General features: G+C 47.9%; 2 protein-coding genes across 2 annotated transcripts in view; one reads left to right on the plus strand and one right to left on the minus strand.

Annotated features, from left to right (window-relative positions):
* LOC135057194 (oocyte zinc finger protein XlCOF7.1-like) overlaps positions 1-10,531 on the minus strand; it is a 192,283-nt gene extending 181,752 nt beyond the window's left edge. Inside the window, exons 1-4 of the mRNA XM_063963090.1 lie at positions 10,339-10,531; positions 8,472-8,663; positions 8,269-8,347; positions 7,546-7,643 (exon numbers count right to left, since the gene is read on the minus strand). Of these exons, the coding sequence (XP_063819160.1) occupies positions 7,546-7,643; positions 8,269-8,302 (132 nt within the window). The 5' untranslated portion in view covers positions 8,303-8,347; positions 8,472-8,663; positions 10,339-10,531. The remainder of the gene's footprint in view (positions 1-7,545; positions 7,644-8,268; positions 8,348-8,471; positions 8,664-10,338) is intronic.
* Positions 10,532-10,562: 31 nt separating this feature from the next.
* Positions 10,563-15,909, plus strand: part of LOC135057066 (oocyte zinc finger protein XlCOF6.1-like) — a 64,545-nt gene continuing 59,198 nt past the window's right edge. Inside the window, exon 1 of the mRNA XM_063962966.1 lies at positions 10,563-10,779. The gene's annotated coding sequence lies outside the window, so the exon portion shown is untranslated. The remainder of the gene's footprint in view (positions 10,780-15,909) is intronic.

Genomic DNA, 15,909 nt, shown 5'->3' on the forward strand with positions numbered 1-15,909 from the left:
GAGGCTTGCTGGGACTTGTAGTACTAATGGAAAAAACAATATCTTTTTATTATCACAAAGGCTATCAGCCCCCCCATCCGCAGCCCATTGGATGGGGGGGGACAGCCTCGGGCTTCACCCCTGGCCCTTGGGTGGCTGGGGGGGGGGGGACCCCTTGATTGAAGGGGTCCCCACTCCCCCAGGGTACCCCGGCCAGGGGTGACTAGTTGGATATTTGATGCCACGGCCGCAGGGCACGGCATAAAAGTGACCCCCGGCTGTGGCATTATCTGTCCAGCTAGTGGAGCCCGATGCTGGTGTTAAAAATACGGGGGACCCCTACTCGTTTTGTCCCCCGTATTTTTGGCACCAGCATCAGGCGCAGAGCCCGGTGCTGGTTTTAAAAATACGGGGATCCCTGCCCGATTTTTCCCCTGCATTTTTAGAACCAGGACCAGCTCGATGAGCCCGAGGCTGGTTATGCTTTGGAGGGGGGACCCCACGCCATTTTTTTTTCGGGTTTTTCCCCGTTTTTTCCCGTTTTTAAAAATCGCGGCAAAATCCGCCAAATCGGCCGATTTTCGCCCGCGACCCTGGCGAATCCGTTTTTCATTGCATATGGTGAATTCCGGAAGCCACCTTCCGGAATTCACCTGGCGAATTTGGTCGAATTGAAAAAACGGCGATAATTGCCGCGATTTCGCCCGCTATTGCATATACCTAAATGTATTTTGTAGATCATGGTCCCTTTGATAGATTCTGAAAGTTTGGTTAATATAGAATGTTCATGAACAGAGAAATCCCTCTTTGTTTGATACGAAGGGTCAGACAGGAGTAATACAGTGGTGTTTAGTACCCATCGGAAGAGTATTTAATTAGCAATATTCCGGTGTTGGTTTGATGCAGATTAATCGCTCGTGCGAATAGTTATGGACATAAGAAGTTTATGTCCATTTACTATTATTTGTTCTTACTTAGTCATGCGGCGGGAAACCCAGTATCCCACCCACCTGAACAGTTGGAAACAGTCACAGCCCACCTGTATGAATCAACCTATGACCTTTTGTTATAATGCGAAGCCGAATTCCTGTGTCCAATGAACAATGAGATTGTAGGGACCATTGAATTGTATTGTGTGTGGAGCATAAATAAGACAAGCCTGTGGCATCCAGCACTCACTTCTCTTCAAACGGTTCTCATTGCTGATAACCGGGAGCTGGATGTCCAGAGGCGCTTGCGATCGTTTCCCCTTGTGCGTAAGTTTTCTCCGCAATCATATTGTCTTGATGTTATTGTAAGCCATCTCTCTCTCCCCTCTTTCTCCCTTATTTTCCCTTGATTGTATTGTATTGTATTGCATTGTATTTCCTGTGTAGTTATCTGGTTAGTTAGTCTATGTTATATTGTAGTGTATGATTTGTTCTGTGATTCTTTTGCAAGTATAATAGTCATAATACATATAATAGGTTTTGGACCCTAAGCCCAGGTATCTGTGTATTTCTTATAGTGTTAAGTATTCCCTGAGCGTCGGTGACGCCCAAGCAGCTTTGTAGTTAATCAGGTTACACCAGGTTGCATTTACACTCTAACACCACACTAAGGTTTACTGTATATTTCGCTGTTAATGGTATAGATATAAAGGTTTAACGTTGTAAGCGTCTGCACCGCTGGTGATCTCCTCGTGGTCCCGAGCGTCCGCTACGCTATAGCGAATCATTACGTTAGTAGGCAGCCACTAGCGTGCCTGCCTGTGATCTCTGGGCCGTAAGCGAACGTGACGCTTGAGCGTCTCGACTACGGTTGAGCGATCGTTACGCAACTTGCGTACCCTTACGGTACTTCTTACGTAGATAGCGTACAGTGTTCTTAGACCTCTTAAAGTGTTTTATATACGATAAATATTTAGCTTTATCACCAGGCATCCTGGCAGGAGCCTTCCCAGACTCGGCTGAAGTGACGCAGTCGAGCTCCCACCTCGAGGTCCCCTCGGGGAGGGGAGGCAACGTCATGCTGGGGCCTTAGTGAAAGCTGAACTGGTGCTTTGTTCCTGAGAACCTGTGGCAGCTGGTTTTCTTGTCCTACCTCTGGTGCCTCTCGCCGCAGTGGAGGCACCTCTGGCTCTTGATCTGAACATGGTAGATCGAAAGGACTGGGTAGGTGGCCCTGGTTAGGAATGCCTAGCCGGCGGGGCCCCAGAGGGGAGGAATGTGGATTTTCCCTCAGTAACCTTTGAAATCCACGTATCCAACTCAACCCCGAAGAGCCAATCCCCTGAAAAAGGAAGAGACTCAACACTGCGCTTGGACTCTGCGTCCGCTATCCACTGACGCAGCCACAAAGCTCTGCGCGCCGACACTGCCAGAGCAGTGGTCCTAGCATTAATATTGCCTATCTCCTTGAGTCACAAAGGACGCGTGCAGTGTCTTGAATATGTTTTAGAAGAGTCACCGCAGTGTGACCAGGGACATATCCCCCGAGAAGCCCTCCTGAACTTGAGTAGCCCACGTATGAATGGCATGAGTCACCCAGCAACCCGCTATGACCGGTCTTTGTGATATACCAGCCGCTGTGTAAATAGATTTCAGTGTAGTCTCTATTTTCCTATCCCCAGGGTCCTTTATGGTAAAGAAGCCCGGAGCTGGCAGTACCGCCTTTTTAGATAGGTGAGAGACTGATATGTCTACGGTCGAGGGTTCTTCCTACCTTCTGGAGCAAATGGTAAAGTGTGCAAAAATCGTTATGTCACTTGGTATTTCTTACCTGGATTTTTCCAGGCTAACTTTAACAGGTCATCCAGTTCTGCAGAATCTGGGAAAGTGACACTGAGTTTGTTCCGAGTTAAGAAAAACGACTGTTGAGCTGCAGCGTCCTCTAGGGGGAGTTTTAATACATCCCGTATAGCAAGTATGAGGGGCTCAATACCCTGTGCAGAAGGGGAATCCTCAGTAACAGGATCCAATTCCTCCTCCTCCTCCTCCTGTATCTCCACATCAGTTTCTGTGAGTAAAGCAGGTAACGCACGTTTTAGTGGTCCTGATCTAGAGAGGGTGGGGGGGGGGGGGGACTGTTGAACATCTGCCCTTGCAGCTAGGTCTGCAACAGCCTGCTGCCGTTGTTCAGCCTTTTGAGTATTAGCAGTGAGCTGAGATGACATAAGTGACATTAATTGGTGTATTACCATGTTAACAGTAGACAACACTTAAAGACACATACACACAGACAAGTAATATAATCGCAAACCTGCCCTTACTATACGTGAGAGGGAGACACAGAGGAAGGAACAGCACACCCAAGCTAAGCAGCCCCAGTGAGACTGCAAGCTGTTTAATCACGGTGTAACACCGGAGTTTCTGTCCTTTTCAGGACACAGATTGTGTATAGCAGCTCTCCCCCTCTGCTACACCCCTGTACCAGTTTTTCTGCGTATCCTGAGTGTCTGGAGGAGCTGTGTGTGCCTGCTGCTGCAGCTGTAAGCAGAGGAAGGCGCCAAAACGCTGCTGGTCCCGCTCTGAAGGAAGCTCCGCCCCCTATAATGGAGCCGGAGCTATGTGGATTTTTTATACTGGCAATGTCTCCCACATAGTGTAAAACTAAGTAAAGATACGCGTTTTCACTACCGCTGGCCAGTGTACACAGGGGGGCTATAGCGGATCCCGGGTGTAGTATGGAATCCCGACCTCCGGCATACAGACAGCTGGGTGAGCGTAAATGAGCCCCTTGCGGGCACGGTGGTGCGCTACGCTTTCTACTCTCCCTCCAGGGGAGTCGTGGACCCCCAAGAAGGAGAAAAGGTGTCGGTATGCCGGGTGTCGGGATTCCGGCGCCGGAATACTGAGCGCCGGGATCCCAACAGGCGGCATACTGAAGACCACCCACGGATTCCCCCAGGGAGAGTTCCAAACGCCGCCCCTGCGTTTGCACCGCACCACGGTTTGTACTCACCACTCCTCACCATCATGCATCTGTTAGGGGTGTGCGACGTGCTGCGATTGCGACAGCTAAGGTGCAGTGCCCTGCTGTACAACAACCTCTCAAGAAGGTGGTCCTGCAGCGGGGAAGCGGCTGACGCCTGAAGAGACCGGTAACCGTCTCCCCCCTAATTCCCACGGTGCAGGTATGCTGTTGCCCAAACAGCATACCGAAAATAATTAAATTTTAAAAGAAACTGAGGAAAACTCTCTGGAGCTCCAGAAGTGTGCATCCTCTCCTGAGGGCACTTTATTCTAAACTGCATGTAGGAGGAGGCATCGGGGGAGGAGCCAGCACACCCAGTTGAAGAAATTTAAAGTGCACCGGCTCCTTTGGACCCCATCTATACCCCTCCGTACTAAGTGAACCCCAATATCCCTTATGGATGCTAGAGAAATATATATAAATAAAAATCCCTTATTGCGCTGTGAAGTTTCTACAGCACCACCTCTAGATGAACCCCCTGTTAGCAAGGGTTCCAAGAAGATTAGTGCCCTCTGATCTTGTATCACTTATCTACAACTTCCCAATTTAAGCCATTCAATATTGCCAATACTTTTTTTTTTTAAAACAATTTTACAATTAAAAAGGTACTTTCTAATACATAAAAATTTTATTCACAATAAAACAGACAAGATTTGCAATGGCATCAGTTTACATCCGCACAGAGATCATTTGTCATTTAGATTTACAGCAGTGAAAGTACATCCACTTTAGATTCAGCTCTTTAAATTCCTTAAGTGGTGATAAATCTTAATACAGTGCAGATGTTGAATAAGCGTGATAAACCCAACATGAATCGAATCACTGATCTTTGGGAAAGACACACTTATTGTATGCCAATTCTGAGACATTGCTGCGTAAAAGTGGTGCCATTAAAGGTTCTTCACTCCTAGAGACAGTGTTGGTCCCATTCAGGATAAGTTACCTGTCATGAGGCCGATCTGTGCTAATCCATACAGGACATGTCTACTTGTGTATGCTGACGCATCTAAGACACATCTTGATTTTATACCCCTGAAAAAGTCCTTGGTGACGAAACGCGTTGGGTTTATCACGTTTATTCAAGATCTGCACTGTATTCACATTTATCACCACTTAAGGAATTTAAAGAGCTGAATCCCAGCAGCTGTGACCCGGGCAGCGATGAGTAGCTCCCTGCCAGTGCACAGGAGCTGCGCTGGCAGGGAGCTACTCCTGAAGTACAAAAGCATCGCTGCTGTGCAATACTTTTGTACTTGTGCGACGGGGCAGGGACTGACATGTGGGGCGGACTAGCCCTGTGCTGGGCGCCCCCCCGCACGTCTGTGTGACTGATCGTAGCTGTGCTAAATTTAGCACAGCTATGATCAGGTCTGAATTAGCCCCTATGTGCGGATGTAAACTGATGCCATTGCAAATCTTGTCTGTTTTATTGTGAATATTTTTTTTTATGTATAAGAAAGTACCTTTTAATTCTAAAATTGTCTTTATTAAAAAGTGTTGGCAATACTGAATATCTTAAATTGGGAAGTTGTAGATTAGCAGCCTCAGATCTTGTATCTCTCTCTCTATATGTATAGTCAATAAACAGTTGTTTTTTTAAATACACATAATAGCCTATATATATATATATATATATATATATACACACACACACATATACACTGCTCAAAAAAATAAAGGGAACACTTAAACAACACGATGTAACTCCAAGTCAATCACACTTCTGTGAAATCAAACTGTCCACTTAGGAAGCAACACTGATTGACAATCAATTTCACATGCTGTTGTGCAAATGGAATAGACAACAGGTGGAGATTATAGGCAATTAGCAAGACACCCCCAATATAGGAGTTGTTCTGCAGGTGGTGACCACAGACCACTTCTCAGCTCCTATGCTTTCTTGCTGATGTTTTGGTCACTTTTGAAAGCTGGCGGTGCATTCACTCTAGTGATAGCATGAGACGGAGTCTACACCCACACAAGTGGCTCAGGTAGTGCAGCTCATCCAGGATGGCACATCAGTGCGAGCTGTGGCAAGAAGGTTTGCTGTGTCTGTCAGCGTAGTGTCCAGAGCATGGAGGCACTACCAAGAGACAGGCCAGTACATCAGGAGACGTGGAGGAGGCCGTAGGAGGGCAACAACCCAGCAGCAGGACCGCTACCTCCGCCTTTGTGCAAGGAGGAACACTGCCAGAGCCCTGCGAAATGACCTCCAGCAAGCCACAAATGTGCATGTGTCCACTCAAACGATCAGAAACAGACTCCATGAGGGTGGTATGAGGGCTCGACGTCCACAGGTGGGGGTTGTGCTTACAGCCCAACACCGTGCAGGACGTTTGGCATTTGCCAGAGAACACCAAGATTGGCAAATTCGCCACTGGCGCCCTGTGCTCTTGACAGATGAAAGCAGGTTCTCACTGAGCACATGTGACAGACGTGACAGAGTCTGGAAACGCCAAGGAGAACGTTCTGCTGCCTGCAACATCCTCCAGCATGACCGGTTTGGCAGTGGGTCAGTAATGGTGTGGGGTGGCATTTCTTTGGGGGGCCGCACAGCCCTCCATGTGCTCGCCAGAGGTAGCCTGACTGCCATTAGGTATCGAGATGAGATCCTCAGACCCCTTGTGACACCATATGCTGGTGCGGTTGGCCCTGGGTTCCTCCTAATGCAAGACAATGCTAGACCTCATGTGGCTGGAGTGTGTCAGCAGTTCCTGCAAGACGAAGGCATTGCTGCTATGGACTGGCCCGCCCGTTCCCCAGACCTGAATCCAAATGAGCACATCTGGGACATCATGTCTCGCTCCATCCACCAACGCCACAGACTGTCCAGGATTTGGCGGATGCTTTAGTCCAGGTCTGGGAGGAGATCCCTCAGGAGACCATCCGCCACCTCATCAGGAGCATGCCCAGGCGTTGTAGGGAGGTCATACAGGCACGTGGAGGCCACACACATTACTGAGCCTCATTTTGACTTGTTTTAAGGACATTACATCAAAGTTGGATCATCCTGTAGTGTGTTTTTCCACTTTAATTTTGATTGTGACTCCAAATCCAGACCTCCATGGGTTAATAAATTTGATTTCCATTGATAATTTGTGTGTGATTTTGTGGTCAGCACATTCAACAATGTAAAGAACAAAGTATTTAATAAGAATATTTCATTCATGCAGATCTAGGATGTGTTATTTTAGTGTTCCCTATATTTTTTTGAGCAGTATATATATATATATATATATATATATATATATATATATATATATATATATATATATTGTTTTTTGTTTTTTTTCTCACATATAACAATTTGTGAAAAATGTAAAATGTACAATAAAGCTGTAATCCACATCTGCTTTCTTATACAGGGCTAGATGTTTTCATGTTGTTATCAGGGTCCTACTGTGGTACAAGGGGCTAGAGACCTCTAGGACACTGCTTCCCTGTGTGTCTAATTATCACCTGGATATCCTGCACCAGTGCCACCAATACCACTAAGTACCCCTGAACGTCACAGCAAGTATCCCGGAAGTACTAGTACTCCAGGTTGAGAATGACTGATGAAATGTTATTTTAGTATGTTGGTACATTAGCGAGACCCTAAATCCCACCTACCTGGTGCTCCTGTAGGATCCTGTGATTCTCCTCTGTACAGTCCTGTGTATTTAGAGGACGGGGACATCTCTCTGGGGTATCTCTGTTACCGGGTCCATCTGTAGAAGACACACAGGGGCAGATTTATTAAGCCTGGTGAAGTGATAAAGTGGAAGGTCAGTCAGCTCTGAATTGTCATTTTTCAAATGTATGAAGCAGTGATAAGAGTGGAGAAGTGAGCCAGTGGAGAAGTTGCCCGTGGCAACCAATCAGCAGTGACGTAACATTTATAATTTGCATAATATAAAATTACACAGAGCAGCTGATTGGTTGCCATGGGCAACTTCTCCACTCTTATCACTGCTACATACATTTATCCCCCAGACTGTAGAATGAAAGTTAGGAGCTGATTGGCTGGTGCATTATCACCTTCCACTTTATCACTTCACCAGGCTTAATAAATCTGCCCCTCAGTGACTATGGGGAGATGTATAAAGCAGTGATAAAAGTGGAGAATTGGACCAGCTTAAAGGAAGCATTTATCAAGTATATTCTTTATAATGATAGATTGACAGATGCTGATTGATTGCTATTGGGGAACTTGTCCACTTGCTCACTTATCCACTCATTTCACTGCTTTATACATCATCCCCTGAGTCCATATATGTAATTATCAGATGATGTGTATATAGGGGGCCCCCATACCTGCTATCCCCTGTACAATAAATGAAAGTCTCCTCTTACTCAGTGACATGAGGGGCCAGTTATTCTCCATCATCACGTCCTTGTAAAGATCCTTGTGTTCCTCTGCATACTCCCACTCCTGCATGGAGAGATAGACAGTGACATCCTGACACCTTATAGGAACCTGACACACATAATGACACAGTCATCACTCAGACACATTCCCTGGTGTTACTGTATAACACCCCATTCCCAGCAGTCACCTCTCCAGTCAGCAGCTGAATGATCTTGTTGGTGAGTTCCAGGATCTTCTGCTCATTGTCTCTCTCATGTATCAGTGAGTGAGGTGGAGGCACAGTGATGGAGCTCTGGGTCCTGATCAGTCCTCCTGATACATGGGGATGGTTGCTGGGTGTCTCACACTCACTGGAAGTATTATTCACTACTGTGTAACCCTGTGTATTGAAAAAGACACCATCACTGCATACGCTCCTAGATCCCCTCACCTCCCCAGTCATGTCCCTGTATTATTACTATAGATATGTGATGTCACTGTGACACTCCCAGATCCCCTCACCTCCCCAGTCATGCCCCTGTATTATTACTATAGATATGTGATGTCACTGTGATGCTCCCAGATGGATCCCCTCACCTCCTCAGTTATCTCCCTGTATTATTACTATAGATATAATTGATGTCAAAGTGACACTCCCAGAACCCCTCACCTCCCCAGTCATGTCCCTGTATTATTACTATAGCTATACGTGACTTCACATTTAGTGTTCCCGTAGGATGCTGGATGGGCAGGACGCAGAGGTACAGGGGCAGTATACCACACGCGTGCTCAAAAATATGGGCACAGCCCCGCCGGCATCACTCGTGGTTCGGCACGCTCTGCCTCACCAATGGGGGTGTGCCAATCCGTCCGCATCACCAATGGGGAGTGCGCCAACCTGTCCATGTTACTAATAGGGGAGTGCTGGGCTTCCCCCAAGCTCTCCTCTTAATATGACCAGATTCCATGCGCTGCATTTATTCACACAGCGGCGGCTGCACGGAACTGGGTGGCTGTTTCAGGAGGGCGCCACTAAAGAGGCAGGGTACGTTTTGCCCTTTAAAAATCGACAGGGCACGGCGCCCTGCTAAAACAGCCTGGTTTTAACACTACACTCTATACCCAACTTCACTGACATGTCCCTGTATAACAACAACAACAACAACAACAACAACAGGACACCACAGGCTGCTCCCCAACAAACAACAACAGGACACCACAGGCTGCTCCCCCTGCATAATAATAACAACAACACCACAGGCTGCTCCTCCTGTATAATAATAATAATAATAATAACAACAACAACAACAACAGGCTACTCTCCTTGTTTAATAACAGGACACCACAGGCTCCTCCCCCTGTATAATAACAACAACAACAACAACAAGAAAAGGACACCACAGGCCGCTGCTCCTGTATAAAAAGAGCTACTCTCCTTGTTTAATAACAGTAATAACAGGACACCACAGGCTGCTCCCCCTGTATAAAAACAACAACAACAAGCTACTCTCCTTGTTTAATAACAGGACACCACAGGCTGCTCCCCCTGTGTAATATTAGTAACAGGACACCACAGACCGCTCTCCCCCGTCTAATAGTAATAATAACAACAAGAACAATAACAGCAACAACAACAACAACAAGACACTACAGGCCACTCTCCCAGAATAATAATAATAATATTACTACACAACAGGCCACTCCCCCTAAATTATAATAATAATACTAATAATAACAACAACAACAAAACACAACAGGCTGCCACCTGTAATATAATAATAATAATAATAATAATAATACTACACCACAGGCCACTCCCCCTATATAATAATAATAATAACAAAACACAACAGGCTGCCCCCTGTAATATAATAATAATAATAATAATAATAATAATAATAATAATACACTACAGGCTGCACTGCACCCCCTGTATTATATTAATAATAACAGGACACCACAGGCTGCTCCGCCTGTACAATACTATTAGGAGGACACCACAGGCCGCTCCCCTTGTATAATAATGATAACAGGACAACACAGGCTGCTCCCCCTGTATAGTAGGGCGCCATTACCTGTCGTGATCTCTACGGACACTCGCAGGTCGCAACAAAACTCTCTTGCCGTCGTAAGTAGTCTGGCACGGTTAGTGGAGTACGATGGTAGATGCTAGATTCAAGTAGCCTAAGGGACCCTTAACGGTAGCGTCTAGTTTACCTTCGGGAGAGGACCTTTCAACCGACCTCTTAGGCACTAGGCAGGGATTGTTTCCAGGTCTCTGGCTCCTCCCCACTCCCATCCTTTTCTTGCCACAACGCATCCTGTTGTAATGTTTATTATCATACATGTCCTCAGTGCAGAAGTCCGGCGGCCATTTTCTTGTATACCAAAGCAATCCCGGGCCGTGTAGTGAAGTTAGGAGCGGCGGCCATTTTCCGTTGGTCTGAACTCTGCTTTCCTACTATTATTTCCACAGGGCAGCAAGAACAGACAGCAATTGCTGTGTCTGGCAGCAGGTAATGATATTTTTCTTATTACTCTATAGGCTGAGCAGCTCTGGTGTCAGGTTTCTGTACTACAGGGGGAGCAGCCCTTGATTCCATGTTATAGTACAGCTGCATACCCTCCAACATGACCCGCCCCACTAGGTACAAAATGCTCTGTTTCTGGACTTCCCTCTTAATTTATTATTGCCATCACCTGTGAAGAAACAGCTTTCTTATCATTTAACTAGTTCAACACAGGTGATGGAAATCATAAATTAAGAGGGAAGTCCAGGAACAGAGCATTTTGTACCTAGTGGGGCGGGTCATGTTGGAGGGTCTGCAGCTGGAGCAGTCTCTGTTGCTGCATTATCATTGTATGGCACACCCTCCAACATGACCTGCCCCTACAAAATGCTCTGCTCCTGGACTTCCCTCTTAATTTATGATTGCCATCACCTGTGAAGAAACAGCTTTCTTATCCTTTAACTAGTTCAACACAGGTGATGGAAATCGTAAATTAAGAGGGAAGTCCAGAAACAGAGCATTTTGTACCTAGTGGGGCGGGTCATGTTGGAGGGTCTGGTATGGGCAGTTTCAGCTGGGCACACACACTGAGCAGTATTTTGGCTGCATTCCCCCAACGATGATGTAGTTCGCAGACGTATTGCGTTGGCCCTGCAGCTTAGCCGATGCCCGATATATCTACAGATATTGGTGCATCTGGCTATGTGTACGGGCGGTCGTACACTTGCTGCAGAGAGTGCTGGTGACTGACATCTCAACTACATTACACTCTGTGCAGATCTCTCGCTGTAATACAGGTGGCACACACCCCAATGTTACTGTAATACTGGTAGCGCACACCCCAATGTTACTGTAATACAGGTGGCGCACACCCCAATGTTACTGTAATACAGGTGGCGCACACCCCAATGTTACTGTAATACAGGTGGCGCACACCCCAATGTTACTGTAATACTGGTAGCGCACACCCCAATGTTACTGTAATACAGGTGGCGCACACCCCAATGTTACTGTAATACAGGTGGCGCACACCCCAATGTTACTGTAATACAGGTGGCGCACACCCCAATGTTACTGTAATACTGGTAGCGCACACCCCAATGTTACTGTAATACAGGTGGCGCACACCCCAATGTTACTGTAATACAGGTGGCGCACACCCCAATGTTACTGTAATACAGGTGGCGCACACCCCAATGTTACTGTAATACAGGTGGCGCACACCCCAATGTTACTGTAATACTGGTAGCGCACACCCCAATGTTACTGTAATACAGGTGGTGCAGACCCCGCTGTTATTGTAATACATTTTGTGTAGAGTTTGCTATTAATTTAATACTGGTGGCGCAGACCCCGCTGTTACTGTAATACAGGTGGCGCAGACCCCGCTGTTACTGTAATACAGGTGGTGCAGACCCCGCTGTTACTGTAATACAGGTGGCGCAGGCTCTGCTGTTACTGTAATACAGGTGGTGCAGACCCCGCTGTTACTGTAATACAGGTGGTGCAGACCCCGCTGTTACTGTAATACAGGTGGCGCAGACCCCGCTGTTACTGTAATACAGGTGGTGCAGACCCCGCTGTTACTGTAATACAGGTGGCGCAGGCTCTGCTGTTACTGTAATACAGGTGGTGCAGACCCCGCTGTTACTGTAATACAGGTGGTGCAGACTCTGCTGTTACTGTAATGCAGATGGTGCAGACCCCGCTGTTACTGTAATACAGGTGGTGCAGACCCCGCTGTTACTGTAATGCAGATGGTGCAAACCCCGCTGTTACTGTAATACAGGTGGTGCAGACCCCGCTGTTACTGTAATACAGGTGGTGCAGACCCCGCTGTTACTGTAATACTGGTGGCGCAGACCCCGCTGTTACTGTAATACAGGTGACGCAGACCCCGCTGTTACTGTAATACAGGTGGCGCAGACTCTGCTGTTACTGTAATGCAGATGGTGCAGACCCTGCTGTTACTGTAATACAGGTGGCGCAGACTCCACTGTTACTGTAATACAGGTGGTGCAGACTCTGCTGTTACTGTAATGCAGATGGTGCAGACCCCGCTGTTACTGTAATACAGGTGGTGCAGACCCCGCTGTTACTGTAATACAGGTGGCGCAGACCCCGCTGTTACTGTAATACAGGTGGTGCAGACCCCGCTGTTACTGTAATACTGGTGGCGCAGACCCCGCTGTTACTGTAATACAGGTGACGCAGACCCCGCTGTTACTGTAATACAGGTGGCGCAGACTCTGCTGTTACTGTAATACAGGTGGTGCAGACTCTGCTGTTACTGTAATGCAGATGGTGCAGACCCCGCTGTTACTGTAATACAGGTGGCGCAGACTCCACTGTTACTGTAATACAGGTGGTGCAGACCCCGCTGTTACTGTAATACAGGTGGTGCAGACCCCGCTGTTACTGTAATACAGGTGGTGCAGACCCCGCTGTTACTGTAATACTGGTGGCGCAGACCCCGCTGTTACTGTAATACAGGTGACGCAGACCCCGCTGTTACTGTAATACAGGTGGCGCAGACTCTGCTGTTACTGTAATACAGGTGGTGCAGACTCTGCTGTTACTGTAATGCAGATGGTGCAGACCCCGCTGTTACTGTAATACAGGTGGCGCAGACTCCACTGTTACTGTAATACAGGTGGTGCAGACTCTGCTGTTACTGTAATGCAGATGGTGCAGACCCCGCTGTTACTGTAATACAGGTGGTGCAGACCCCGCTGTTACTGTAATACAGGTGGCGCAGACCCCGCTGTTACTGTAATACAGGTGGTGCAGACCCCGCTGTTACTGTAATACAGGTGGCGCAGGCTCTGCTGTTACTGTAATACAGGTGGTGCAGACCACGCTGTTACTGTAATACAGGTGGTGCAGACCCCGCTGTTACTGTAATACAGGTGGCGCAGACCCCGCTGTTACTGTAATACAGGTGGTGCAGACCCCGCTGTTACTGTAATACTGGTGGCGCAGACCCCGCTGTTACTGTAATACAGGTGACGCAGACCCCGCTGTTACTGTAATACAGGTGGCGCAGACTCTGCTGTTACTGTAATACAGGTGGTGCAGACTCTGCTGTTACTGTAATGCAGATGGTGCAGACCCCGCTGTTACTGTAATACAGGTGGCGCAGACTCCACTGTTACTGTAATACAGGTGGTGCAGACCCCGCTGTTACTGTAATACTGGTGGCGCAGACCCCGCTGTTACTGTAATACAGGTGACGCAGACCCCGCTGTTACTGTAATACAGGTGGTGCAGACTCTGCTGTTACTGTAATACTGGTGGCGCAGACCCCGCTGTTACTGTAATACAGGTGGTGCAGACCCCGCTGTTACTGTAATGCAGATGGTGCAGACCCCGCTGTTACTGTAATACTGGTGGCGCAGACCCCGCTGTTACTGTAATACAGGTGGTGCAGACCCCGCTGTTACTGTAATACAGGTGACGCAGACCCCGCTGTTACTGTAATGCAGATGGTGCAGACCCCGCTGTTACTGTAATACTGGTGGCGCAGACCCCGCTGTTACTGTAATACAGGTGGTGCAGACCCCGCTGTTACTGTAATACTGGTGGCGCAGACCCCGCTGTTACTGTAATACAGGTGGTGCAGACCCCGCTGTTACTGTAATACAGGTGGCGCAGACCCCGCTGTTACTGTAATACAGGTGGTGCAGACCCCGCTGTTACTGTAATACAGGTGACGCAGACCCCGCTGTTACTGTAATGCAGATGGTGCAGACCCCGCTGTTACTGTAATACTGGTGGCGCAGACCCCGCTGTTACTGTAATGCAGATGGTGCAGACCCCGCTGTTACTGTAATACAGGTGACGCAGACCCCGCTGTTACTGTAATACAGGTGGTGCAGACCCCGCTGTTACTGTAATACAGGTGACGCAGACCCCGCTGTTACTGTAATGCAGATGGTGCAGACCCCGCTGTTACTGTAATACAGGTGGTGCAGACCCCGCTGTTACTGTAATACAGGTGGTGCAGACCCCGCTGTTACTGTAATACAGGTGGCGCAGACTCCACTGTTACTGTAATACAGGTGGTGCAGACCCCGCTGTTACTGTAATACAGGTGGCGCAGGCTCTGCTGTTACTGTAATACAGGTGGTGCAGACCCCGCTGTTACTGTAATACAGGTGGCGCACACCCCAATGTTACTGTAATACTGGTAGCGCACACCCCAATGTTACTGTAATACAGGTGGCGCACACCCCAATGTTACTGTAATACTGGTAGCGCACACCCCAATGTTACTGTAATACAGGTGGCGCACACCCCAATGTTACTGTAATACAGGTGGCGCACACCCCAATGTTACTGTAATACTGGTAGCGCACACCCCAATGTTACTGTAATACAGGTGGCGCACACCCCAATGTTACTGTAATACAGGTGGCGCACACCCCAATGTTACTGTAATACAGGTGGCGCACACCCCAATGTTACTGTAATACAGGTGGCGCACACCCCAATGTTACTGTAATACTGGTAGCGCACACCCCAATGTTACTGTAATACAGGTGGTGCAGACCCCGCTGTTATTGTAATACATTTTGTGTAGAGTTTGCTATTAATTTAATACTGGTGGCGCAGACCCCGCTGTTACTGTAATACAGGTGGCGCAGACCCCGCTGTTACTGTAATACAGGTGGTGCAGACCCCTCTGTTACTGTAATACAGGTGGTGCAGACCCCGCTGTTACTGTAATACAGGTGGTGCAGACCCCGCTGTTACTGTAATACAGGTGGTGCAGACCCCGCTGTTACTGTAATACAGGTGGTGCAGACCCCGCTGTTACTGTAATACAGGTGGCGCAGGCTCTGCTGTTACTGTAATACAGGTGGTGCAGACCCCGCTGTTACTGTAATACAGGTGGTGCAGACCCCGCTGTTACTGTAATACAGGTGGCGCAGACCCCGCTGTTACTGTAATACAGGTGGTGCAGACCCCGCTGTTACTGTAATACTGGTGGCGCAGACCCCGCTGTTACTGTAATACAGGTGACGCAGACCCTGCTGTTACTGTAATACTGGTGGCGCAGACCCCGCTGTTACTGTAATACAGGTGACGCAGACCCCGCTGTTACTGTAATACAGGTGGTGCAGACCCCGCTGT

This window comes from Pseudophryne corroboree, chromosome 3 (genome assembly GCF_028390025.1).
Source record: "Pseudophryne corroboree isolate aPseCor3 chromosome 3, aPseCor3.hap2, whole genome shotgun sequence".
NCBI classification, from domain to species: Eukaryota; Metazoa; Chordata; class Amphibia; order Anura; family Myobatrachidae; genus Pseudophryne; species Pseudophryne corroboree.